The sequence below is a fragment of the Bombina bombina genome, chromosome 1 (genome assembly GCF_027579735.1).
Source record: "Bombina bombina isolate aBomBom1 chromosome 1, aBomBom1.pri, whole genome shotgun sequence".
In the NCBI taxonomy this organism is placed as follows: domain Eukaryota; kingdom Metazoa; phylum Chordata; class Amphibia; order Anura; family Bombinatoridae; genus Bombina; species Bombina bombina.
This window is the reverse complement of record NC_069499.1, coordinates 1,537,004,168-1,537,030,022: the sequence shown is the minus strand read 5'-3', so window position 1 is coordinate 1,537,030,022 and position 25,855 is coordinate 1,537,004,168. Positions and strand designations below refer to the sequence as shown.

General features: G+C 34.1%; 1 protein-coding gene and 1 long non-coding RNA gene across 2 annotated transcripts in view; one reads left to right on the top strand and one right to left on the bottom strand.

Moving 5' to 3' along the window:
• Positions 1-26: 26 nt before the first annotated feature.
• The window catches only part of LOC128654625 (myosin-1B-like), a 37,060-nt gene continuing 11,231 nt past the window's right edge, over positions 27-25,855 (top strand). Inside the window, exons 1-18 of the mRNA XM_053708636.1 lie at positions 27-77; positions 232-448; positions 2,278-2,421; positions 8,267-8,423; positions 9,704-9,731; positions 12,898-13,012; positions 13,521-13,613; positions 13,964-14,027; positions 14,107-14,205; positions 15,300-15,403; positions 17,207-17,345; positions 17,879-17,997; positions 18,821-18,970; positions 19,314-19,484; positions 21,746-22,055; positions 23,756-23,820; positions 24,996-25,083; positions 25,175-25,292. Of these exons, the coding sequence (XP_053564611.1) occupies positions 245-448; positions 2,278-2,421; positions 8,267-8,423; positions 9,704-9,731; positions 12,898-13,012; positions 13,521-13,613; positions 13,964-14,027; positions 14,107-14,205; positions 15,300-15,403; positions 17,207-17,345; positions 17,879-17,997; positions 18,821-18,970; positions 19,314-19,484; positions 21,746-22,055; positions 23,756-23,820; positions 24,996-25,083; positions 25,175-25,292 (2,168 nt within the window). The 5' untranslated portion in view covers positions 27-77; positions 232-244. The remainder of the gene's footprint in view (positions 78-231; positions 449-2,277; positions 2,422-8,266; positions 8,424-9,703; positions 9,732-12,897; positions 13,013-13,520; positions 13,614-13,963; positions 14,028-14,106; positions 14,206-15,299; positions 15,404-17,206; positions 17,346-17,878; positions 17,998-18,820; positions 18,971-19,313; positions 19,485-21,745; positions 22,056-23,755; positions 23,821-24,995; positions 25,084-25,174; positions 25,293-25,855) is intronic.
• Positions 10,377-15,683, bottom strand: LOC128654633 (uncharacterized). The gene is made up of 2 exons (XR_008401472.1): positions 15,583-15,683; positions 10,377-10,861 (listed from the first exon to the last, which is right to left on the bottom strand). It is a non-coding gene; the product is annotated as an uncharacterized LOC128654633 (long non-coding RNA).

The window sequence follows — 25,855 nt, the reverse complement described above, 5'->3', positions numbered from 1 at the left end:
TGTTTTGTTTTATCTTTCTTTTTTGCAGCTCTATTTTCTTGCCATTATTATTTTTTTCATCTGGAAAAGCAATAAGGGTAAGCATAGAACTATGAACTGTATTACGTACAACAAGAAAATGTTACATACATTCAGTAAAATTTAAAATGTAATGAATGTAGTGAAATCTGTTCTCCATATCAATATATAATGGGATAAAACAAATTTTAACTTGCGTTATGAATATCATAGGAATTGTGTAACCATGAGTAGTGACGCGGAAATGGCCATATTTGGGGAGGCGGCCCCATTCCTCAGAAAAACTGAGAAAGAGAGAATTGAGTCACAGAATCGACCATTCGATGCAAAAACATCTTGCTTTGTGATTGACCCAAAAACGATGTACGTGAAGGGGGTTATTCAGAGCAAAGACGGAGGAAAAGTCACAGTGAAGAAAGAAGATAATACAGTAAGTGAGAATAACCAAACTGTGTCATTGCAAGGGTTTGGCTGTGTGTTTTTATTAGTCTATAAGGGATCATGCCATAATTACTATGTGCTACAAAATGTCACCAAAGGGTATTTAGCAAATGTATGGCTGTGTATTGGTCAGTCTAAACCAGACATCCTCAAACATGGCCCTCCAGAGGTTTTTTATCTACATTTCCCATGATGCTCAGCCAGCATATCAGGTGGCTGAACATCATGGGAAATGTAGTTACAAACCTCTAGAGGGCTAAGTTTGAGGATGTCTGGTCTAAACCATAACATTTGGGGTGGAAATATCACAGGTGATGGGGTTCTTTGTTATTATTTAAATCCTCCATCTTTCTCTTTTATCTCCCTCCTTGTCCTGCTGGTAATATAAAAAGTCACTACCAAATTCCCAGCAGAAAGAACTTTTTTGGAGTTGCTACATTAATGAATAAGAGTGCAGAGAATAGGGATGGGCGAATGTGTTTATATTCGAATTCGAATGTTAGAATGAATGATATTGTAGAAATTCGATTTACATAATAGAATGTTGATAAGAATGAATATTCTTAAAAATTCTATTATCGAATGTTATTTACAGTTTTTGAATGTCACATTCGAATTCCACTGTCACATTCGAATTCGTCTGTCACATTCGAATTCGGATATTACATTTATAAAAGACAGTTGTAGACTAGAAATACTATTTAGAATTCTAATGTGCCATTCGAATTCAAATGTGACATTCGATTTCGAATATTACATTTATAAAACACAGTATTAGACTAGAAATACTATTTCGAATTTGAATGTAGCATTCAAATTCGAATATTACATTTATAAAACACAGTTGTAGACTAAAAATGCTATTTCAAATTTGAAAGTTACATTTGAATTCGAATGTAGAATTTGAATATTACATTTAGTAAACCCAGTTGTAGACTAGAAATACTATTTCGAATTCGAATGTGACATTCAAATTCGAATGTCACATTCGAATATTACATTTAAAAAACAGTATTAGACTAGTAATACTATTTCAAATTCGAATGTGATATTTGAATTTGAATGTAGCATTCAAATTTAAATATTACATTTATTAAACACAGTTGTAGACTAGAAATACTATTTCGAATTTGAATGTTGCATTTTAAAATTGAAACATTCTATTACTCAAACTAATATTTTCGAATTTTCTTAAAAAATTTGAAAACGAAAATTCGAAAGTAGAATGTTATAATGTTATATAAACTTTCCAAATTTGATAAGAACGCCCATCCCTAGTAGAGAACCATTCAAGAAACATTAGAATCTGCAGAGAGCTACACATAGTTGTGAGTGCTCTCTGATTTCCCTGCATTGTTTCTAAGAATGCCGGACTCAAATTATCATGTGTCAATTGCAAGCCATGATTTCTTAAAAGAAATAAAAACAGAGATTCTTCATAATCAATTCAACTAAAACCTTATAACTGTAAAATACACATTGATGCACTTAGAATGAATATCAGCTATGTTATCAGAATTGAGTTCAAGAGCACTACAGTAACATTATTTAAACTGATTACATATTAATGGTATCTTTTACATTTTATAATTCATTGATGGTATATATCACTTCAGAGAGAGATGACTTGTATATCTGAAATCAGTAAAATTCAGTGACTAAATATATAGATGAGAACTGTCTGATAGTATTCTCTGTGCATCTTTCTCTTTATCTTTCCATCTGTCTATCTATCATCTATCTATCTATCTATCTATCTATCATCTATCTATTTATCTATCTACTATCTGCTCTAAATCGTGTCTTTACTCTCTACAGACTGTAACAGTTAAGGATGATGAAGTCTTCCCCATGAACCCCCCCAAGTATGATAAAATTGAAGACATGGCTATGATGACTCACTTGAATGAGCCAGGTGTCCTGTATAACCTCAAAGAGCGTTATGCAGCCTGGATGATCTATGTAAGTAATCCTCAGTATAGCTGCTGTTGCCTTAAGCTATGTGTGTCATAGATATGTCTACTCAGTTATGCCATAGATGTAGTCATATAAATAGTTAATGAAAATAATAGAAATGTACATGGGTCTATTTGTATTGTGCTACTCTATATGTAGAAGAAATTACAAAAAAATAACATTGGACTGAGTATTATTTTAGGATAGTGTTGACTTCAGACAGTTTTTTGATGTGTCTTTAAAGGAACATTAAATACTTAAAAAAAAGCTAGACAGAATAAAATATTTTAATCAAAGATTATCCTTTGAATAAAATACAGAGTTATTTCTTTAAATCATATTAGTTGTTTAAATATAAAAGAAGAGTCCATTTTTAGGGTCAATAAAGTTATGGCTGCCTCCATGTTATAACCAAGGTTTCATTCTCTCCCGTGGCCAATCAGAGACAGAAATAAATGATTCATTAGATGCCAACCAATGATTGTGTGGAGAATACCAGTGTTAAATTTAACAGAAACAGGAAAGCCTATAATTTGCTGCATTAAATTACAGAAAAAGGGGACAAAATAAATAATGACATATGTTTACATAAATAAATGTTTTATATTACAATCTCAAAGTGTTTAATGTCCCTTTAAAGAGATCTAAAATTCAATATTAGGGTTAGTAATGCAAAAAATAAAGTATTAGAGAATGTATATTTTTCTTTAGAATATCCATTCATGTTATTTCAATGACATTATTAAATTACTGATTGCATATCAAAGGAGTACCAGGGAACATGTTTTAACCCATTAGTGACCAGAGCACTTTTCCATTTGTTGACCGTTTGGGACCAGGGCTATATTTACATTTCTGCTGTGTTTGTGTTTAGCTGTAATTTTCCTCTTACTTATTTACTGCACCCATATTATATACCGTTTTTCTCGCCATTAAATTTAATTTTTAAACATAACATTATGTTCATCATACCTTATAATTTATTATAATTGTTTTAATATAATATGATGAAAAAATGGGAAAAAAAACCCTCTTTCTAACTTTGACCCTCAAAATCTGTTACACATCTACAACCACCAAAAAACATCCATGCTAAATAGTTACTAAATTTAGAAATTTTAGAAATACTCAATGTTTACATGTTCTTTGCTTTTTTTGCAAGTTAAAGGGCAATAAATACAAGTAGCACTTGCTATTTCCAATTTTTTTTTTTCTTCAAAATTAGCGATATTTACATTGGAACTCTGATATCTGTCAGGAATCCCTAAATAACCCTTCACATGTATATATATTTATTATTAGCCACCATTTCACTGCCAAATGCGATCAAATAAAAAGAAATCGTTAATTTTTTCACAAATGTTTTTACAAACTTTAGGTTTCTCAATTCTCAGTGAAATTATTTACAAACAGCCTGTGCAATTATGGCACAAATGGTTGTAAATGCTTCTCTGGGATCCCCTTTGTTCAGAAATAGCAAACATATATGGCTTTGGGATTGCTTTTTGGTAATTAGAAGGCCGCTAAATGCCGCTGCACCATAGGCGTCGCTACAGGGGGGCATGGGGGGGGCAATTGCCCCCCTAAGAATATTTTTTGCCCCCCTGTGTGCCCCCCCTGCAGAAATCTCCTTCATCTGCCTGTTGCGCCCGCCACCCTAACAGTTAACTTTTAAATCAGAGCGTTGCCGTGGATTACCATGGCAATGCTCTGAAACATTTGCTGCTAATCGGGAAAGAAAGAGCTGTCTGCAGGCAGACAAGCTACATATCCCACATGACCACCAGGGTTCAGGACTCCCCCCTCCCTGGTATAAGGTAGACTAGTGGTGGATCCAGGGAGAGGGCAACAGGCAATTGCCCCTCCCAACAGCTAGGACTGTGTGTGCATGGTGTAAGCAGAGGCAGCCCTAGCGTTAGGCAAAATAGGTGGTCGTCTAAGGCTGCATATAAGCACAGCAACAACAGCACTACTAGTAAAAAGGCACTAAGATTGAGCAGCTGTCAGATGTTTAAACATTTGTATTTAATTTTTGCACATGATCATCATGGTCTATACCGGGTGACAGATTTTATAAAGAAAGATGTGGGCGGGGATGAGCCATTGGAGGCAGAGCTATAGCAGCCTTGATTCAGGACCTTAGTGACAATGGAACTGCAGAGGTCAGGTAACATTCAATACATTTTGTGCTAAATCCAATTGGTGCATCACTATCAACACTTGAAGGAGGCAAGTGGGAGGAATTTCTCACGAGCAGAGTGTACTCTGCTCTTTGCTGCTGGCTTCCCTGCTGGTGTAGGGCCTGTGCCACTGCCAGCCCATGCCTTACAGACTCTACTATCTGCTTTAGCGAGGTAACAGAAAGCAAGCAGCCTAATAAAAACCTCAGTGCAGTGAAAATTAAATAATACCTAGCTAGACTCTAGACATTCTGGCCTGAATGTCTTTCCAAAACTGATTTTTGTCATTTGAAAGTTTTTTAATGCATTGCTCCGTGTTTGCACTAAGTAAGAAATCAGGGGGAGTAGTTTCCTCCTAGGAGTCTGGAGAGTGTGCTCTATCTGCACTCTGCTGCTGGCTTCCTGGGTTTGCAACAGCCTTTCATATTGCCCCTCCTAATGGTTATGTGATTTGTCATTTTTAGTGCTGTGTGCATGTAAGGCTTATCTGATGCAGTCCTAAAAAAGTACCATATATTCTTACAATGAATCTTCTTTTATTTTGTTGTTTATGTGCTCAAATATCTTTTAAAAATATTACATTTCATTAAGCAGTCATACTATACTATCATGTAGGGTTTTTTTCTTTGAAGATTATATATATATACATATAGTATGTGTATAAATATATGCATTTTTTATGCAGGGATTATATACACTTACCAATTAGTCAGGAGGATTACTACAAAGTAATTTGTAAATGTATGCATCTGTGTAAAAACACTATATACACTACACCCCCTATACAGCTCCTATCCCCTTACTACAGCCCCTATCCCCCCACTACAGCCCCTATCCCCCACTACAGCTGCTATCCCCTTACTACAGCCCATAAAGCCTCTATAGCCCACTACAGCCCCTATACCCCCCACTACAGCCCCTATACCCCAATACAGCTCCTATCTCCTTACTACAGCCCTTATTATCCCCGCCACTACAGCCCTTATTATCCCCGCCAATACAGCCCTTATTATCCCAGCCACTACAGCCCTTATCCCTGCCACTATAGCCCTTATCCCTGCCACTACAGCCCTTATCCCTGCCACTACAGCCCTTACACTACTGTATTTGTAGATTGATGCATTTTATTTGAACATGATGTATATTGCATAGATGTTTTAGTTTGGATTGGATGCCAGAGGCTATATAGTTGTATTGTATAGTATTTGTGGCACTATTGTGTAATGTCTATATGTATTATTAGTTTGTCAAAGTCTTTTTAAATAAGTCTTGCTCTATTAGTGATTGAGGGATTATATTTTTTAGGAATTAGATGTATTATGGCATTAGGTAAGACTGCTAGAATTTACACTGAGTTTTATCTTCTATTTTATTGTATATTTTTATCAATCGCTACTGCATTTCTGATCAGAGGCCAACTATGTTTCATTGTCTTGACACTGTACAGTGACAAAGTTGAATCTAAATCTAAGGTTGGCTGTTTGTGTGTCTGAGTGTGTGTCCCTGAGTGTGTATGTGTCTGAGTCAGTCTTTGAATGTGCCTGTCTGTGTCTCTGAATGTGCCTGATTGTGTGTTTGTGCCTGTTTGTGTGTGTGTGTGTGTGTGTGTGCCTAATTTTCATTTTGAAGTAGGAAGTGGCTGGCTGTGTAAAGTTGGTACATGGTACTTAGTATTAGTTACACACAAACACACACACACCAACAAACACTCAAGCACTGTTCATTGGTCTTCATTAGTGACATATTTAATATAGGGAATTATTTACAGAGCCCCGGTGTTTGCTGAAATTCCTTTAAACTATAAAGAAAATCTTTTGAGAGTTTTCCTCTCTTTCTCAGGTCTGAAGCAATACCTGAGGAAGAAAGGAAAACTCTTGAAAGCTTGTCTTTTAAAAGGGACATGAAACCCACATTTTTTCTTTCATGATTTAGAAAGAGAATGCAATTTTAAACATCTTTCTAATTTACTTCTATTATCTCATTTGTTTTATTCTCTTGATATTCTTTGCTGAAAATGATATCTAGATATGCTCAGTAGCTGCTGACTGGTTGCTGCACATAGAAGCCTCGTGTGATTGGCTCACCCATGTGCATTGCTTTTTCTTCAACTAAGGATATCTAAAAAATGAAGCAAAATAAATAATAGAAGTAAATTGTAATGTTTTTTAAATTTGTATTCTCTATCTGAATCATGAAAGAAAGATTTTGGGTTTAGGGGCCCTTTAAGTATTAGGTTAGTAGAATAAAAAGGTATCATTGCATACCACATTACTCTATTTTTTTTTTTTTAGAATCTAATTTATATATATATATATATATATATATATATATATATATATATATACACAACTAAATTTTATAATGATTTAGTGGTGAAAATTATTAGTGCCCCCCCAGTTTTGACTGTGGTATCTTATGTGCCCCCCTATATATTGTTCCTAGAGTCGCCACTGCGCTGCACACCATTATGTATTATGCCCAGCAGTGAAGGGGTTAATTAGGGAGCTTGTAGGGTTAATTTTTTTAGTGTAGTATAGTAGACAACTCAAAGTATTGATCTAGGCCCATTTTGGTATATTTCATGCCACCATTTCACCGCCAAATGCGATCAAATAAAAACAATTGTTAATTTTTTCACAATTTTAGGTTTTTCACTAAAATTATTTACAAACCGTTAGTGCAATCATGGCACAAATGGGTGTAAATGTTTCTCTGGTATCCCCCTTTGTTCAGAAATAGCAGACATATAGACTTATTATGCTCAGCAGTGAAGGGGTTAATAAGGAAGCTTGTAGGGTTAATTTTAGCTTTAGGTTAGAGATCAGCCTTCCACCTGACACAACCCACCCCTAATCCCTCCCAAACAGCTCTCTTCCCTTCCCCACCGCACAACTGTCCCCGCCATCTTAAGTACTGGCAGAAAGTCTGCCAGTACTAAAATAAAACGCTTTCTTTATATATATATATATATATATATATATATATATATATATATATATATATATATATATATATATATATATATATATATGTATTCAGCAGTGATGGAGCTACTCTTAGTACCCTGTTTGCAATATAATTAGTTTTTTTTTTTTTTTTTTAATATCCAAATTTTTCTGTAGTGTAGCTGCCCCCCCTCCATAACCTACCCCTCACCCCCTTCCAGATCCCTTGAATAATATTTATCTGCCTCCCTCCATCAATTAAACTTTTTATTTTCCCTAGTGTAGCGGTTCCACCTGCTCCCGTCCCCGTGCATGTGCCCGAATCCGTGTGCGCTCCCAGTGCCCTTGCACACAATTCCACCCCCTCTGACATATTTCCACCAGCGATGGGCCGCCCACCCGCCTCCCTGCAATGACTCCCACCCACCAACAATTGGCACCATCGCTGGCCAATGCAGAGAGGGCCACAGAGTGGGTAAAAAAGTTAATGCAGTGATGCCTTAATATTAAGGAATCACTGCAATCATGATCAATTCCACCGCTTGAAACCTCAGAGGACGTGCCAGGCACGTCCTTGGTCACTAACTGACACCCCATGTCCTTGGTCGTTAAGTGGTTAAGCATGTTTGTCTATGGGGGAGGCACATTTAAAATGACATATACAGTATGTACATTTCAGAAGAATCTGTAGTAACTGAATGTTAATCATGAGCTTGTTTTTTCCAGACCTACTCTGGCTTGTTTTGTGCAACAGTCAACCCCTACAAGTGGCTGCCAGTATACAACCCTGAGGTCGTCAATGCTTACAGAGGGAAGAAGCGTCAAGAGGCTCCACCCCACATCTTCTCCATCTCTGACAATGCCTATCAGTTCATGTTAACAGGTAGGTTATTCAACTTTAAAGTTCTGAATTGTTATATAAAATGACTATTATATTAATATATATAGCCACAAGAAAGATATGAGTAAAGAGCAGAAAAATGTTGGTTATTAAAAAATAAATAAATAAAGGAAGCAAGGATGATGGATTATGTAGTTAAAGAATTTCTTCATTATAGACAGTACAGCAGAGTTAGTGAAATTTAACCTTGACAGACTGTCAATAGACAAAGATTTTAGGATTTCAATTATTAAAGGGACAGTCTACTCCAGAATTTGTATTGTTTTAAAAGATAGATAATTCCTTTATCACCTATTCTCCAGTTCTGCATAACCAACAAGGTTATATTAATACACTCTTTACCTCTGTGATTGCCTTATATCTAAGCCTCTGCAGACTGCCCTCTTATTTCAGTTCTATTGACAGACTTGCTTTTTATCCAATCAGTGCTGACTCCACAGGAGTGATCTCAGTGTTTTCTATATGACACATATAAACTAGTGCTGTCTAGCTGTGAAAAACTTTTAAAATGCACTGACATAAGAGGTGGCCTCCAAGGAGTTAGAAATTAGCATATGAGCCCACTTAGGTTTAGCTTCCAACAAAGAATACCAAGAGAACAAAGTGAAATTGATAATAAAACTAAATTGGAAAGTTGTTTAAAATTGTATGCCCTATATGAATCATGAAATTTTAATTTTGACTTGTACCTTTAAACGGTTATACCAGCAGCATAGTATTAAATGTATGGTAAAATTGCTTCTTTTTTTTATTTATTTTTGGTATTTGAAATATGTTTTCACTCATTGAAACCTCAACCCATTGTTCTAAAGAACATAACCATTGAAAAAAAACAAGTCTGTAGGAAGGGCAAACCTTCTTATCTTATCTCATTATTCACAAAGACCTTATTATCTTATTTCTCAATATATCCCTAAAGGACAATACATAGGTATTGAACTTTTGATTTTCAACTGCTTTATCAAACCTAAAGGTGCAGTTGCTGATACAGGAGCCTAAATTTTGTGTTGAAAATGAATTTCTCCTGTGCATCCCTATTTTTGGCAATAATATGTAGATCTACCTAACCTGTTAATAAAATAAGTTCTAGTTTTTAAAACTTTATTACATTGTATTGAAATGTTTTGGGAGTTGTAGAGGTGTATTACAAATCACTAGTGCAATAATTCTCAAGAGATTGTGTTAAATTGGTATTATTTTCATAGCTACCAGTTCTCTAATATGAATAAATGATTTCAAGTTAAACTTTTTATTTATTCCAGATCGTGATAATCAGTCTATCTTGATTACGTAAGTAAAATAATATATATATAATCAATAAAATATCTGTAAATATGTTTTCATTTCCCTAATATTAAGCACAAAATCTAAAACATTATTCTTTTGTTTGTGTGTAATATAAATACACTATGGGCTCCATGCACAAAGCAGTGAGAGCTGCTCCGGATCCCTTGCGGGGCAGGTTCACAAATGCGAGCCTGCTTCCTGCAATGTAAGAAGCAGCCGTTATTAGAACGCTGCTTCTTACACCCTACACCACCTCTGAGGTGGCGAGGGAAAATCACAGATTGCTCACTCTCGGTGATTGACAGCCCCTTCAGTCACGCGATTGGTCGTGCAAATGAAGGGGCGGGCATTACATACTGTGACAAGTGTGTAATGATACATACGAGCCAGCAGATGAACAGATCCGCTGCCTGTATGTAGCAAAGGCAGGCGGGCGGACAGCTTCGCAAGTTGAGAAGCTGTCCGCCCGCCTATTAATACATGGAGCCCATTTTGTTCATCCATTTAGTTTCCCCAATTAGTCAGAGATACTAAATGAATATGTAAAATGCAGTTAAGACAAAAAAGACAGTCTATAACAAATTCAAACTCACTGGTTCAGAAGAGGATAGGGAAAATTTGAGAACCCAACAAAAGATGACAAAGCAGTTAATCAGAAAGTATAAAGCTGATGCAGAAGAGTAAATAACACAATCTGTAAAAAATGGTGACGAAACATTCTTTAGATATATCAGTGAAAAAAGAAAAACTAACAGAGATATAGTAAGACCCAAGACTGACGATGGAGTAGTGATAGGAGATAAATAGCAAATGGTCTAAATTATTACTTTTGTTCAGTCTTTCAACAGATTGTAAAGATCGTGAAATTCTAGTAAGGGATTTTACCTTAAATAATGTGGGTAGGTTTCAAGGGTTTTTTTTTTAAAAAGGGTAAATAAGTCTGTGGGTCCAGATAATATGAATCCAAGGGTTCTAAGGGAACTTTGCTCTGTGATAGCTACTCCATTCGCTGATTTAATTAATACAACACTGTTAAGAGGAGTTGTTCCAAAAGATGGGAGAATTGTCAATGTAGTCCCTCTTCATAAATAGGGTAGTCGGGAAGATTTTGCTTACTGTAGTCAGTTTTACCTCTATGGAAATCAATGGAAAATATTTTAAAAGAAAGACTTGTGTATTACCTTTAGACAAAGAACTTAAAATACAAAGAACAGAATGGGCTTACTGTGGGAAGATCATGTCATACTAATCTAATTAATTTCTTTGACCATGTAACTACATTAAAAGACCAGGGAGGAGCCATAGATGTTGCATATCTAGACTTAAGCAAAGCTTTTGACACTGCCCCATACAACAAACTTATTCAAAAAATGTATTGCCTTGGCGTAGATGCTAAGATTGTTAAGTGGGTAGAATGCTGGCTTAAGGATAGAAGGGAAAGGGTTTAAGTTAAAGAAGTACATTCAAATAAGGTGTCAGCAACTTGTGGTGTTCCACAAGGGTCAGTTATTGGGCTGTTTTCTTTAACATGTTCATCAGTGATATTGGAAGTGGGCTCCAGGGGAAAGTGTTTGCTGATGATACAACAATTTGTAACAGAGTTGATGTTCCAGGAGTGGTGATGAATCAAATGCATAGTGATATTAAAAAACTGGAGCAAATAAATGGGAACTAAAATATAATATTACCAAGAGCACAATTATGCATATTGGATCCAAAAATACAAAAGCCAGTTATAATCTCAATGGTACATTACTGTCTAACTAAAGAGGAACAGGACTTGAAATTATTATTTTCAGATGATTTAAAATTTGGTACAAAATGCAGCAGTGCAGCCAGTAAGGCCAGTTGAATACTTGGTTGTATTGGGAGAGGTATTAGTAGCAGAAATAGCAAGGCTCTTATGCCACTTTATAGATCATTAGTTAGGCCACATCTGGAATACTGTTTACAGTTCAGGAGAATATATTTTCAGAAAGATATAAATAAACTAGAAACTGTGCAAAGGATGGCTACTAAAATGGTACACAGTCTGAAAAGTTAAATGTACAAAGAAAAAAAGAAAAAATAATATATATATATATATATATAAATATAAATAAATAGATAGATAGATAGATGATAGATAGATAGATAGATAGAAAGAGAGAGAGAGAGAGAGATAAGTATTATTTAAAATTTAGAACATAGGAATTTCAAGAATTTCTATTAAAAAGGTATTTCAAGGTATTTGAATGGGAAGAGCTTAAACGCATATATATATACAGTATATATATATATATATATATATATATATATATATATATATATATACTGTATATATTAATAAAGTATCTTACACTTGATTTGGGGGACAACGGGTGGACATTTATAAAATGTTATAAGCTCTAATTGCTAGTGCAAGCTCGCAGTAGCAATAACCAGCCACTTGTAATGGCTAGTTATATATTGCGGGACAGTAAACATGCAAAATTTGCGGGTGCACGATAAATCTAGCCCTTTGTGTTTATATGTGTGTTTATGTATGTATGTCTGCACATACATATTTACACATAATAACATATAAATTCACATGTATACACATGTATACACACATACACATATTTAGACTTATGTATATTCATTGCAGCCCTTTCCAGTCAAACACCTTGCCATATACCATATCTCTTTTAACCATTTTAAAACATTTTATTAATATTAAAATAATATATATTATTATAAAATGTATATATGTGTGTAATACTTTATTTTAATGTGTTTTTTATGTGTTTTGTGTAAAAACATTTTGCGTTCACGATATCCATTAGAAAAATAGGTTGCAGTAAAGCGATGTTGACATTTTGCGTTCACGATATCCATTAGAAAAATAGGTTGCAGTAAAGCGATGTTGGCCATGCTAGCCATTTTCTGACAAACGCTCTTTACTATACACTTGTAATATCAAGTCATGCTAATGTCAGTGCGGTTCAGCAATATTAGCAATATTAGCAAGCAACTTGTTCTCTGGCCCATTGATTGGGTGATATCAATCACCCTAAGTTTAGGAACAAAGATATTAAAATATATATGACTAGTTTCTTGGTGACAGATTTAGGTTAAGCCCATGAATGCAGAGGATATATTGTGTAGGTTTTTATATTGATTTAACTTAATTTCATTGCTTTCTCAGTGGAGAATCTGGTGCAGGAAAGACTGTGAACACGAAACGCGTCATCCAGTATTTTGCAACAATTGCAGCTGTTGGTGACAAGAAGAAAGAAGCAGCTCAACCTGGAAAAATACAGGTTTGTTACTGGTCACTATTTATCTGCATCCAACTTGATAATAATATCAGAATGTGAGTGATTAAACTACTTGTTCTCAAATGGACAGTAAGTGCAAATTGGAAAGCCTTTTAAGACAGACAGGTAGAAAAAAAGATAGATAGATAGATAGATAGATAGATAATAGATAAATAGATGATAGATAGATGATAGATAGATAGATAGATAGATGATAGATATAGATAGATAGATAGATAGATAGATAGATAGATAGATAGATAGATAGATAGATAGATAGATAGATAGATAGATTAAAAGAAGGGTAACAATAAATTAAAAAAAAACAGGCTACATTAATTTTCTTTCCTATGTGTACTCCCTGGTGATGCTAGGACTGCAAATAATAATAAACAGTTTATTTAAAACCATAAACTTTATATTTTTCCTAAATAAATGTAACATAAAGGTTCTTTATTATTTAAATATAAAGCTAATTGTATATTTTACAAGGTTCATTTTGGTATTTCAGGGCACTCTGGAGGATCAAATCATCTCAGCAAACCCCCTGCTTGAAGCTTTTGGTAATGCCAAGACTGTGAGGAATGACAACTCCTCCCGTTTTGTAAGTTATGTTTCACTCATTTTTATTCACATTTTGCGTTAATATGAACTTTAGCAAAATATTAAAAAAAATTATGAATTTGAATTTTTGGCCCAAGCAATATTTGTTGCATTTGTCCAAAAAAAAACACAACAAAAAATGAACCAAATACGTCTAATAAAAATATAGTTGTTTAGTTTTTGTGGTATATGAAATAGCACCAATACTAGTCTTATAGCAGAGGTGGAAATATTCTGGAAATCTTATTATCTCTTCCACTAACTATTGAAAAAGTTTGAGTGTCTCCTTTGGCTTATTGTTTTTCTCTACTATGAACACATTTCTAATATTATAATCTGTTTACTTTTTAGGGTAAATTCATCAGAATTCATTTTGGCGCCACTGGAAAATTGGCTTCTGCAGATATTGAAACTTGTAAGTTTCAGCAATTTTTTTTATATTGAATAAAAAATCTGAATATCAAACATTCCATATTGTTTGTTTATTTTCCTAGATCTTCTGGAAAAATCCAGGGTAACATTCCAGTTATCAGCAGAAAGGAGTTACCACATTTTCTATCAGATTATGTCCAATAAATTACCACATTTAATTGGTAAGTTATTGCAAAACATATAGAAAAATATAATTAGATGGCCGATAAGAACCAAAAAGGCCCATCAAATCTTCCCATAATACTTGTAACTTTTTTCTTAGGATAGCTTAATGAATGTCACAGCTTTTTTTTTTAAATGTTTACAGTCCTTGTGTTTACCGCCTCTATTGGAAGTTTATTCCATGAACCCACCACCCTTTCTGTAAAAAAAAAAATGCTTCCTTGCATTTCCCTAGAATTTTCTAGCCTCTAACTTAAGATTGCAACCTCTTGTTTTGGTATTGCTTTTTTTGTGCAAATTGCTTTCAGCTTCCACTTTTTTATGTCCTTTCATATATTTGTAAGTTCCAATGATCGATCATAACACCTTTTCATGTTTAGATAATTGATTCTTTCTTTGTATGTTTCATATTTTAAACCATGTACCATTTTAGTAGCCCTCCTTTGTACAGTTTCTAGTTTATTTATATCCTTCTGGAGATAAGGTCTCCAGAACTGTATTAAGTATTCCAGATGAGGCCTAACTCGTGCTCTGTAAAGTGGCACAATAATCTTGATATTTCTACGAATGCAGCCAAGTATTCGGCTGGCCATACTGGCTGCACTGATGCATTTTCTTCCCAATTTTAAATAATCTAAAATAACAATTCCCAAGTCACTTTTCTCTTTAATTACAATCAGTAATGTACCAATGAGATCGTAATTGACCTTTGGGTTTTTGGATCTGAGATGTATACTTATGCTCTTGGTAATATAAAATGTTAGATCCCATTTATTTTGCCCAGTACTCCAATTTTTCAAAATCACTGTTCATTTGATCCACCCCTCCTGGAACATAAAGTTACACATTTTTGAATCATCAGCAAATAAGCACAGCTTCCCCTGGAGCCCACTACCACTGATGAACATGTTAAAAAAAATAAAAAAACAGGGACAAGCACTGACCCCTGGGGAACAACACTAGTAACTGACACCTCAATTGAATGCATTATTTTAAATGAAACCCTCTGCCTTCTATCCTTATCAAACCCCTTAATTTTAAACACATACATATATTTTAAAATTGCTCATATGATTTTTTTTTTGTGTATTAGAAACTCTCCTTATTACCACCAACCCATATGACTACCCTTTTGTCAGTCAAGGGGAGATCACAGTGGCTAGTATTGATGACCAAGAAGAATTAATGGCAACTGATGTAAGTTTCTAAAATATACTGTTGGGTCTCATTCACAAATGTGCTGTGCCACCACAGTTCTTATCCACCACATTTTATGCCAACGAGTCACTGGAAGGATAGGGAAATATTCCAATCTTTTAGAAATAGCCATGTAAAGTGATATTATACTACTCAGTTTTTTAATATATATTTTTTACCAGCAGTATTGCAATCTGTGTGAAGTGCTTTAAATCTATTATAGTATCCCAGATACATCAGCATTATGTTCCTGGTGATTTCTCACGCTTGTTGCAGACCTAAATGAAATAAAAAAAACGTTCAGCAAATGAAAAATGAGACATTTATAAAAAATAATAATACAAAAAATAATAATAAATAAAAAAAATACATATGTATATATATATATATATATATATATATATATATATATATTTATATTTACGGATAAGTGCCATTGCATATGCCTTGCTTGTCACAATGGAGTAAAGAAATAGATAATGTCAGCTATGGGCTGGTGATGCACTTCCTTACTAGAGCTAAAAATGAACGAATTAGGGTTGGCATATATCTATAGCCACCAATCACCGGATTCAGCTCCCGATTGTTAGTATAAAGCAAGAGCTGATTTTAACTATTTGTTCCACCCCTTTGCAGGCATTAAAGAAACATTAAGCAAAATACTTTCATTATGCATACAAAGGCTTAGAGGAAGTCCTGTTAGATAGTTACTTTAACATTGTCATTTTCTGCACAGTAATTGTTTGCAAAGTTCAGTCCTTGGACCCTTTATTGCCTGTTTTATATCGATGCCTATTTGTTCTTATCAAAAAAAGAGAGATAAATTGAAGCATTCGTTTCAACCTGGTGGTACATATTGCTTTATAAATGCTATATTATAGAAAATAAACTTTACATTTCGATATTTAGACACCAAACATAATTTATTAAAACAAAATGGAAGTCATTTTATGAACTGAGCATGTGTAAAGCTGATAATGAAAAGGAAAAAGCTAACACAATACAAAGTCAATTAAAAACCGTTAGAATTATTTTTCTTATTGACTGGAATAAATCTGAGTTTGAAAATAGCCTGTTACACTTAATTTACCTTAAAAGCTCTTGGCACAGATTGGAATATACACATTGGTTTATAATACAAGCATTGTTTGGTTTTATTGCTTCAACAGTAAAATGTGTTGCTGTATTAAAGGGATAGTAAACCCCAACATTTTCCTTTATGATTCAGATAGAACATACAATTTTAAACAACTTTCCAATTTAATTCTATTATCAAATTTTCTTCATTCTCTTGTTATCCATTGCTGAAGGGACAGCATTGCACTACTGACAGGAAGCTGAAAATATCTATTTAGCCAATCACAAGAGACAAATGTCTGCAGGCACCAATTAGCTGCAGCTCCCACTAGTGTATAATATGTGCATATTCATTTTTCAACAAGGGATACTAAGAGAACTAAGCACATTTGAAAATAGAAGTGAATTTAAAAGTGTCTTAAAATGACCTGCTCTATCTGAATCATGCAAGTTTAATTTTAACTTTCCTATCCCTTTAATTACCCTAAATCACATAATTACTAATTGCACCATATCATGTAACACTACACTGATACATTTTACACAAGTGGAAGTTGCAAGTCAGTGTGGTTGTCTGTGTTCTGGAAATAGATGGGCCGCCTTATTTACTTACCATCCTACAATACAGATATTGGAATGAAAACTGGCACACACATTGAGCTACTATATTTTATCAGTATAAACATCAACACAAGTCTGCATAATCTCTTCAATTTCATTAAACAGAGTGCCATTGATATCCTGGGCTTTAATGCTGATGAGAAAATTGGTATCTACAAACTGACTGGTGCCGTCATGCACTACGGCAACATGAAGTTCAAGCAGAAGCAAAGAGAGGAGCAGGCTGAGCCTGATGGCACAGAGGGTGAGACATGTCTTTAACTGTTGTAAAAACTTTATTAACACTGGATTGTGTGCACAATCCTGATTTACTTGCTGTTACTTTTTTTATCTATTAATATCACTGCAAGAAATTACATTTTCAGACAACAAGGTTAGTCATGGTCATAATTTTAGAATAAAAATCATTGTTTTGTAGCTGTTATCAGTTAAAACCAAATGGGGTAGATATGTAGCAATGTTAGCCTTGAGACATCAGGAGGGTGAATTTAAAATTCTGAAAATTACAAAATCCTAAATTTTCAGAGTTTACTTAATTGAAAAGGGGGAAAAAGAAATAATAAAAATATACTGCAGAGTTGTTTCATTAAGAATAACTAACTAATGAAAATCTCAAGTTGTTTACTGTCCCTTTAAGAAATTTGTATAACAAGTAATGAGTACAATGTTAATATTAACATCAGAAATGGCTACTATGTGGTCAGAAGAATATACACATTTCCTCAGCATTTCACAACATATTAAGTCTCTAAATAATTTGTTACAACTGTTTTCTAGTTGCGGACAAAGCTGCATACCTCATGGGTTTGAACTCTGCTGACTTACTGAAGGCCTTGTGCTACCCAAGAGTGAAAGTTGGGAATGAATATGTGACCAAAGGTCAAACTGTCCAACAGGTAGAAGGTTTTTTTCTGTTGCAGATAGACATGGAAGCCTGCATTAAACATTTCTAATTTAGACACAGCCTACAATGTTATCAATATTAGTAATTTTACCTGTTCCTCTTGGAATGCTTTGTAGAAATGTACCTCTTTTCCATGACAGCATCTAGTTTGGTTCTGTGGATTGCATGTCTCCTATGAACTTAGTATAAAGCACTATTACAAACCATGTTTCAAACACATCTGCCATATAGTGTCCCCTTCATTCTCATCATGAATGATCTCTCCTACTCTCTTGTTACCTCCTCACATTCCCATCTGTAGGACTTATCCAAATTGGCTCCTATCTTGTGGAACTATCTGACTTGCTCCACAAGACTCTCCCCTAGTTTTCAAAATTCCAAGCTCTCCTTAAAGACTGTACTGTTCAAGGATGCAAACAATATACACTATAATTTTATAACCTCAGTTCCTATTCTCTTCTTTTCATCCAATGAACCCCCTTAGCATGTAAGCCTTTGAGCCCAGAAATTTTGTAGATCACCTTCATGAGAGATGATTTCCAACAATGCCCACTCTTGGCAGGGCCCTCTACTCATTTGTCTCCTATAAATGCCACATTTGCATATAATACCTATGTTTATAGTGCTGTGGAATTTGTGCTCAAGACATGTGCACGCTCCTGAGCCAACCTCAGCACACTCTTATTAAAAGAAGCCACATTTCAAAAAAAGATACAAATTAAAAAAAAAAAAATATTATCTTTACAATAAGTAATTATGGCACTTGATGTACTTGTATCTATTAAACTAATATGTAAAATGTTAATTTCTTAAAGGTTTGCAACAATGTTGGTGCCTTGGGGAAATCCGTTTATGAGAAGATGTTCTTGTGGATGGTCTTCCGTATCAACCAGCAACTGGATACAAAGCAACCAAGGCAGCATTTCATTGGTGTCTTGGACATTGCTGGCTTTGAGATCTTTGATGTAAGTGTCCTAGTATTGATTACTAAAAGGCAGTGCAATATATAGTATAATTATTACTCTACTTAAAGGCACATCCCAGCCAAAAATATATTAGCAAAAATGTTTCTAGCAAAACCTATAGCTGTTCCAAGAGTTTACGAGTTTACTTAAGTGTGCTCTGTGCACCAGCATTTTAAACACAGCACTTGCTTATAGAGTCTAAGGTGTCATATGGTATTGACTCAATTTGTATAATTGGTGACATGATAAAAGCCCCACTTACCAGCTTCATTATATAAAATGCTGTTTGCATTTTATTTTTGAACAGAATATCCCTTTAATAATGTTTCTGCTTATTCATTAGTACAACAGCTTAGAACAGCTCTGCATCAACTTCACCAATGAGAAACTGCAACAGTTTTTCAACCATCACATGTTTGTCCTGGAGCAAGAGGAATACAAGAAGGAAGGTATTGAGTGGGAGTTCATTGACTTTGGAATGGACTTGGCTGCCTGCATTGAGCTTATTGAGAAGGTAAGTTCTGAAAACATAATGTAACCACTTGTATGATCTGTAAATTTACATTTTAATCTATCTACTGCAGTCTCGGGCAATTAACAGTTTAGTTAAAAATCTACAAAAAAAGTAAAGCAAACAAATTTAATTGATTTCTCTATAACTCTCTGGGCTGATGAGATTGTATAATAATGCTCACCAGCATTTCTATTTCCCTGGTGGAATTCTATAAAGCCACTTTTTACCCTGAAAACAGAGTGGCTCGCTAAGGGGTGTATATGGCATATTAGTATAGGAATTGGATGCATACATTACTAAAAATCATACAAAACGAATAATTGAACCATTCACTTAAAAATACGCAGAAAAAAAATGTATTGTTAAGGTGCATCAAAAATCATAACAAAATTGTTCACCAAAAATCGTATTTTATCAAAAAATTTAAATTTGCATGTAAATTTGTAATATATCATATTAAATATGCACGGTGAAAATCGAAATTTAAGTGCACTGGATGTGGATTAAAAACATTGAATTTTGTACTTGTACAAAATATAAAGCGTAATTGTTGCTTTTGCGAAAAATGGGCTGAACATGGGCTTTCCATGGGCGTATATGAAATTGTCTCTCTTAAAACACTCGAAATGCCTATAACCCTAATAGAACAGCACATGCATATACGCATATATCGGCTGCAGGATTTAATATTTAAAGTGCCCCCCACTACCTGATAACTTCACTCTATGGAGCTAATTCTCCCATTCCAGCGAACTCCATTACTTTATAAAGGAGCCATTTGCCACTCGCAGGGACTGCCCTTTTTTCCCAATAATTCCACTATGGTAGCTTCTGCGAAGGGTCAGTTTGAAAAACCACATCTGATCTGAAAAAATTTAAAGAATAGGCCCTTTAGTATTATAATCTAAGACCTAACAACTGTCCCTATTTGAGAGGGACAGTCCCTAATTCTAAGCTCTGTTCTGCTGTCCCTTTCAGACAGTCACATGCCCCTATTTGCAATAATTTCCTTAGACCTGCTCACAGAATGCCAAGACACACCCACAAACTGCACAGACACGCCCACAAACTGCACAGACACACCCACAAACTGCACAGACACGCCCACATACTGACCAGGCATGCCCATAATCCCACCCACTATCCACCTATGAACCTGTCCCCTTGCATTACAGCCCCACCTCAAAATGGTGACTGTCCCCCTCAACCATTGAGCCCCCTATACCTAGCCACAAACGTTGGGAGGTATGTAAGTGGAAGATTTAACATCAGTATGCTCAGGTTTAAAATTTGTTTTAACTTTTCTATTTTAGTTGCATATTTTTGCGCAAAGACACAGAACAAAACACATAATGCTCTGTGCTGAATTAGAGATTGAAATGTAAATTAAACCACATATTGCTCAAAGTATCCCATCTGTTTTATTTCCGTACTAATTGTACCTTTACATGCATAACATTCCTATAAACATTGTTGCAAACACTGCTGCCAGATAGCAAAAGACATGAGCATGCTCCCGAGCTCACCTAGGATTACTCTTTAACAAAGGACATAAAGAGAAATATGCAACATTGATAATAGAAGTAAATTGGAGTTGTTTAAAATGTACTGCTCTATACAATCCAAGTTTAATTTTCACTTTGCTGACCCTCTATGGATCTGGTAATTTCCATAAAAATGTGGATGTTTAATTCTTTAAGTAAATTATGTGTTAAAGGGACAGTCAAGTATAAATTAAACTTTCATTATTCAGATAGGACTTTTAATTTTAATCGACTTTCCAATTTACTTTTATCATCAAATTTGTTTTTTTCTCTTGGTATGCTTAGTTTAAACTAAACATAGGTAGGCTCATATCTAATTTCTAAGCCCTTGAGGGCTGCCTCTTATCACATGCTTTTTAAATCTCTTTTCAACACAAAGAGACAGAAAGTACACGTGGGCTATATAGATAACACTGTGTTCAGGCACAGGGGGTTATTTAAGATCTAGCACAATACAATGCTAAATTTAAGACAATAGATAATAAACAGTCACAGTCATGTGATCAGGGGGCTGGAAGAAGGTTCCTAGATACAAGGTAATCACAGAGGTAAAAAGTACATTAATATAACTGTGTTGGTTGTGCAAAACTGGGGAATGGGTAATAAAGGGATTATCTATCTTTTAAAACAATAACAAGTCTATGGTTGACTGTCCCTTTAATTTAGGTAAAATATTTGAACAAATGTAAAATGTTAAATTAATATTCCTTTCTTCAGCCAATGGGAATCTTCTCCATCCTTGAAGAGGAGTGCATGTTCCCCAAGGCAACAGACGTTTCCTTTAAGAACAAGCTATACGACCAGCATCTCGGCAAGTCCAACAACTTCCAGAAGCCAAAGCCTGGAAAAGGCAAAGCTGAGGCCCACTTCTCCCTTGTCCACTATGCTGGAACTGTGGACTACAACATCACTGGCTGGCTAGAGAAGAATAAGGACCCACTGAATGAAACTGTTGTGGGGCTGTACCAGAAGTCTGCTGTGAAACTGCTAGCATTTCTTTATGCTGCACACCCCGGCGCAGAAGGAGGTATTTATTTTATTATTTTTCACAAAGTCTTACAAAGGTATAATATCTTCAAAACCAATCCTTCTATATGACAGAATACAATGATATCTCTGCTGGGAATCATAAAGGATAGTTGAATTATGCTAAAGGAAAGATATAAAGGACATTCTACTGCAAACAATAAATTATAGAGGATTTTACACTATCTACATGGAAGAAATAGTGCAATAATAAAAAAATAAAAAAACCTAGAGAATTTGTGTTTGCACTTTTAAAGCGACAAAAAACACAAGATTTGTCTTTTATGATTCAGATAGAGCATACCATTTTGAATAACTTTCCAATTTACTTTTATTATCAATTTTTTTTTGTTTTCATGTTATCCTGGGTTGAAAAGCAGGGATGAAGTGTGCTTGTGTCAGTAGCACTATATGGGAGCAGTTTTGTTATACATTAGCAAGAACACTAGATGGCAGCATTATTTCCTGTTGTGTAATTCTCTAGACATGCACACGTTTCCTATCTAGAAGCAAATTTGATAATAGCAGTAAATTGGAAACTTTTTAAAAATTCAATTCTCTATCTGAGTCATGAAATAAATATTTTGGGTATTATGTCCCTTGACTGTGAAGAAAGAACCCTGATGGTAACTGGTGACTTTATGAGCATGCTGCTCCTTATTGGTTGGGATGGGCGAATGTGTTTATATTCAATTTGAATGTTAGAACGAATGTTATTGTAGACATTAGATTTACATAATTGAATGTTGATAAGATACGAATATTCTTAAAATTTCTATAATTGAATGCTATTTTCAGTTTTCGAATGTCACTTTCGAATTCAAATGTTTATAATTAGATTGAATGTCCACATTCGAAATTTGGAATATAACATTCGATTTAATAAATACTATTCAGAAGTTCAATGGTTCATGTGGTAGGGAATTTAGTAAATTGATACATAATAGATACAAATATATCAATTTGAATGTTTCTATTTCGAATATTGCATAAATTGAATACTACAATTAAAGAAAACATTAGAAATACTATTACAAATATATAAATTAGAATTTTTTGAATTTGAATATTGCATAATTAGAATATTACATTTAAAGAAAGCATTAGACATACTATTACATTAAACAAATGTTAGAATGTTGTAAAAACATTCTAAATTCAAAACGAACAAATGTGTTAAAATTAGTTTTTATTTTTTGAATGTTGCGAAACATTCGCCCATCCCTACGTATTGTTCCATTTTCCAGTGCTGTAGTAAATTCTTTAAAATGGTGGTAACATGAAACCTCTCAACAGACTTTATTGGAAACATTTTTTATTACCACAAATGAACACAGTTTACTACATCAATAGAAACTAGGCCATAGTTAGCCAAGCAAACTATTGAAAGAATAACATTCACTAACAAATGTATTCATGTTATTTTAATCCATTGAATTCATCGTCTGTGTAATGTCTTAAATTCCTGAAACATTATGCATTAGATCTGGCAGATGAATTCAGTTGTAGCCCATAAAACAAATTTCTTTATTTTAAAATGAGAGAATGCTGCTTTATACTAAAAGTCATATTGTACCATGTTGCATACTTAATTTTAGTGATGTTTCTAAATATGAATAAAACCCTTTCATTCATCACAAGATTCTAGGGCAATAATTATTGTATTCATATTTTAAATATTTTCTTTGTTTGTTTTTGCAGAGGGTAGCAAAAAGGGAGCAAAGAAGAAGGGCTCTTCTTTCCAGACTGTATCTGCTCTTTTCAGGGTAAATATTTTCATTTAAATACAATTAAAGGGCCATAATACCCAAATGTTTAAACACTTGAAAGTGATGCAGCATAGCTGTAAAAAGCTGACTAGAAAATATTTCCTGAACATCTCTATGTAAAAATGAAAGATATTTTACCTCAAAAGTTCCTCAGTAGCCACCTCCCATTGTAAAGGATTTCTAAGCAGCATTTTAGTGTGTCTGTCTTGGGACAGCTGAAAGGATGAGCCTCATGAACTCTCATATTATTTCACCAATCAGGTAAAGGAAGCTTACTATGAAATCTCATGAGAGTTAAGTCAAATCTCATGAGATCACAGTAAGAGTTCATGACCTCAGCACTGCTGATGCTGATTGGCTGCTGTTCATTTCTTCATTTTTATTTTATTTTTACCTGCAGCTGGGAGCAGCTGAGTATAACTTTTTACACAGAACTTAGTCTGCTGAGCTGAGGAAATTGTGAGGTAAAATATCTTCCTTTTTTACATAGAGATGCTCAGGTGATATTTTCCTGTCAGCTTTTTACAGCTATATTCCATCAGTTTCAAGTGATTTAGCATATGAGTATTATGTCCCTTTAATGCTGCTTCCCATGTCAATTAAACATTTGACTTAGATAAGGACAAATATATAAATAGGCCTGTGCAAACACACAAATTTTACTTTTGTGGGAAACCAAATCACATTAAACTCACATTTATAGTAAAGATAAAGCCTCAAAATAAAATTGGGTTCAAGTCATCATTTTTCTTAACAAATAAGTAAGAAATTAGCCAGAATAAATAAATAAATTAATTAAATAATTAATTTAACCGTATAGACTAATCAAATTTATGAAATTAGGTACAAATACATCTGCTTAATTAACTAATAAAAAGAATGGAACGTCTAAAAATTGCTAATGTCATTTTTCTGGTGACTGCTGATAAGGGACACACAAAAACCTTTGTAGGGATGGATGCAGCTCTTGACAAGATAATATGTAGCTGTTTTTATTTTTCAATAAAAAAAATTATATTATTTTCCAAAAAGATAGAAATCAAATAATTGGACAATTTTCATTGTTCCTCTGTCCTACTCCTAAGGAACACTGCAAGTTGTCCGGCCGGTCTTGCTTGGTTATATACACAGACCTGTTAACACTAATTTAATTACACATCTTTATTCCACAGGAAAACCTGAACAAACTGATGTCCAACTTAAGAAGCACTCACCCTCACTTTGTGCGTTGTCTCATCCCTAATGAGACAAAGACACCTGGTATTTTAATTTTAAATTACATAAGAAACTTAACTTTGTGATAGTTACTGATTGAGGACTCTTTACATATTAATTAATTTACATATTACAGGTTCCATGGACCACTACTTGGTCATGCATCAACTTAGGTGCAATGGTGTATTGGAAGGAATTAGAATTTGCAGGAAAGGCTTCCCTAGCAGAGTTCTGTACGCTGACTTCAAGCAGCGGTATGTATTATTCACTTAAAATCTATTTTATATATATATAAATATATATAGAAATATACTAACAATTTGTACCATTAAAGTAATTAATTTACTTTAATAGTGTTTGTTTTAAAGGGATACTGAACCCACATTTTTTTCATTCATGATTTAGATAGAGCATGCAATTTTAAGCAACTTTATAATTTACTTCTATTATCAATTTTTATTCGTTCTCTTGCTATCTTTATTTGAAAAACAAGGCATCTAAGCTAAGGAGCCAGAAAATATTTGGTTCAGAACCATAGACTGAACTTGTTTATTAGTGCTGTCCAATCAGCAAGGATAACCCAGATTGTTCACCAAAAATGGTCCGGCATCTAAACTTACATTCTTGCTTTTCAAATAAACATACCAAGAGAATGAATAAAATGTGATAATAGGAGTAAATTAGAAAGTTGCTTAAAATAGCATACTCTATCTGAATCATGAAAGAAAAAAATTGGGTTCAGCGACGTTAAGGTTAATGTTTAACTGAAGACTGGATTCTAATCAGTCAAAATAAATGTATTATTAGTAATACTTGC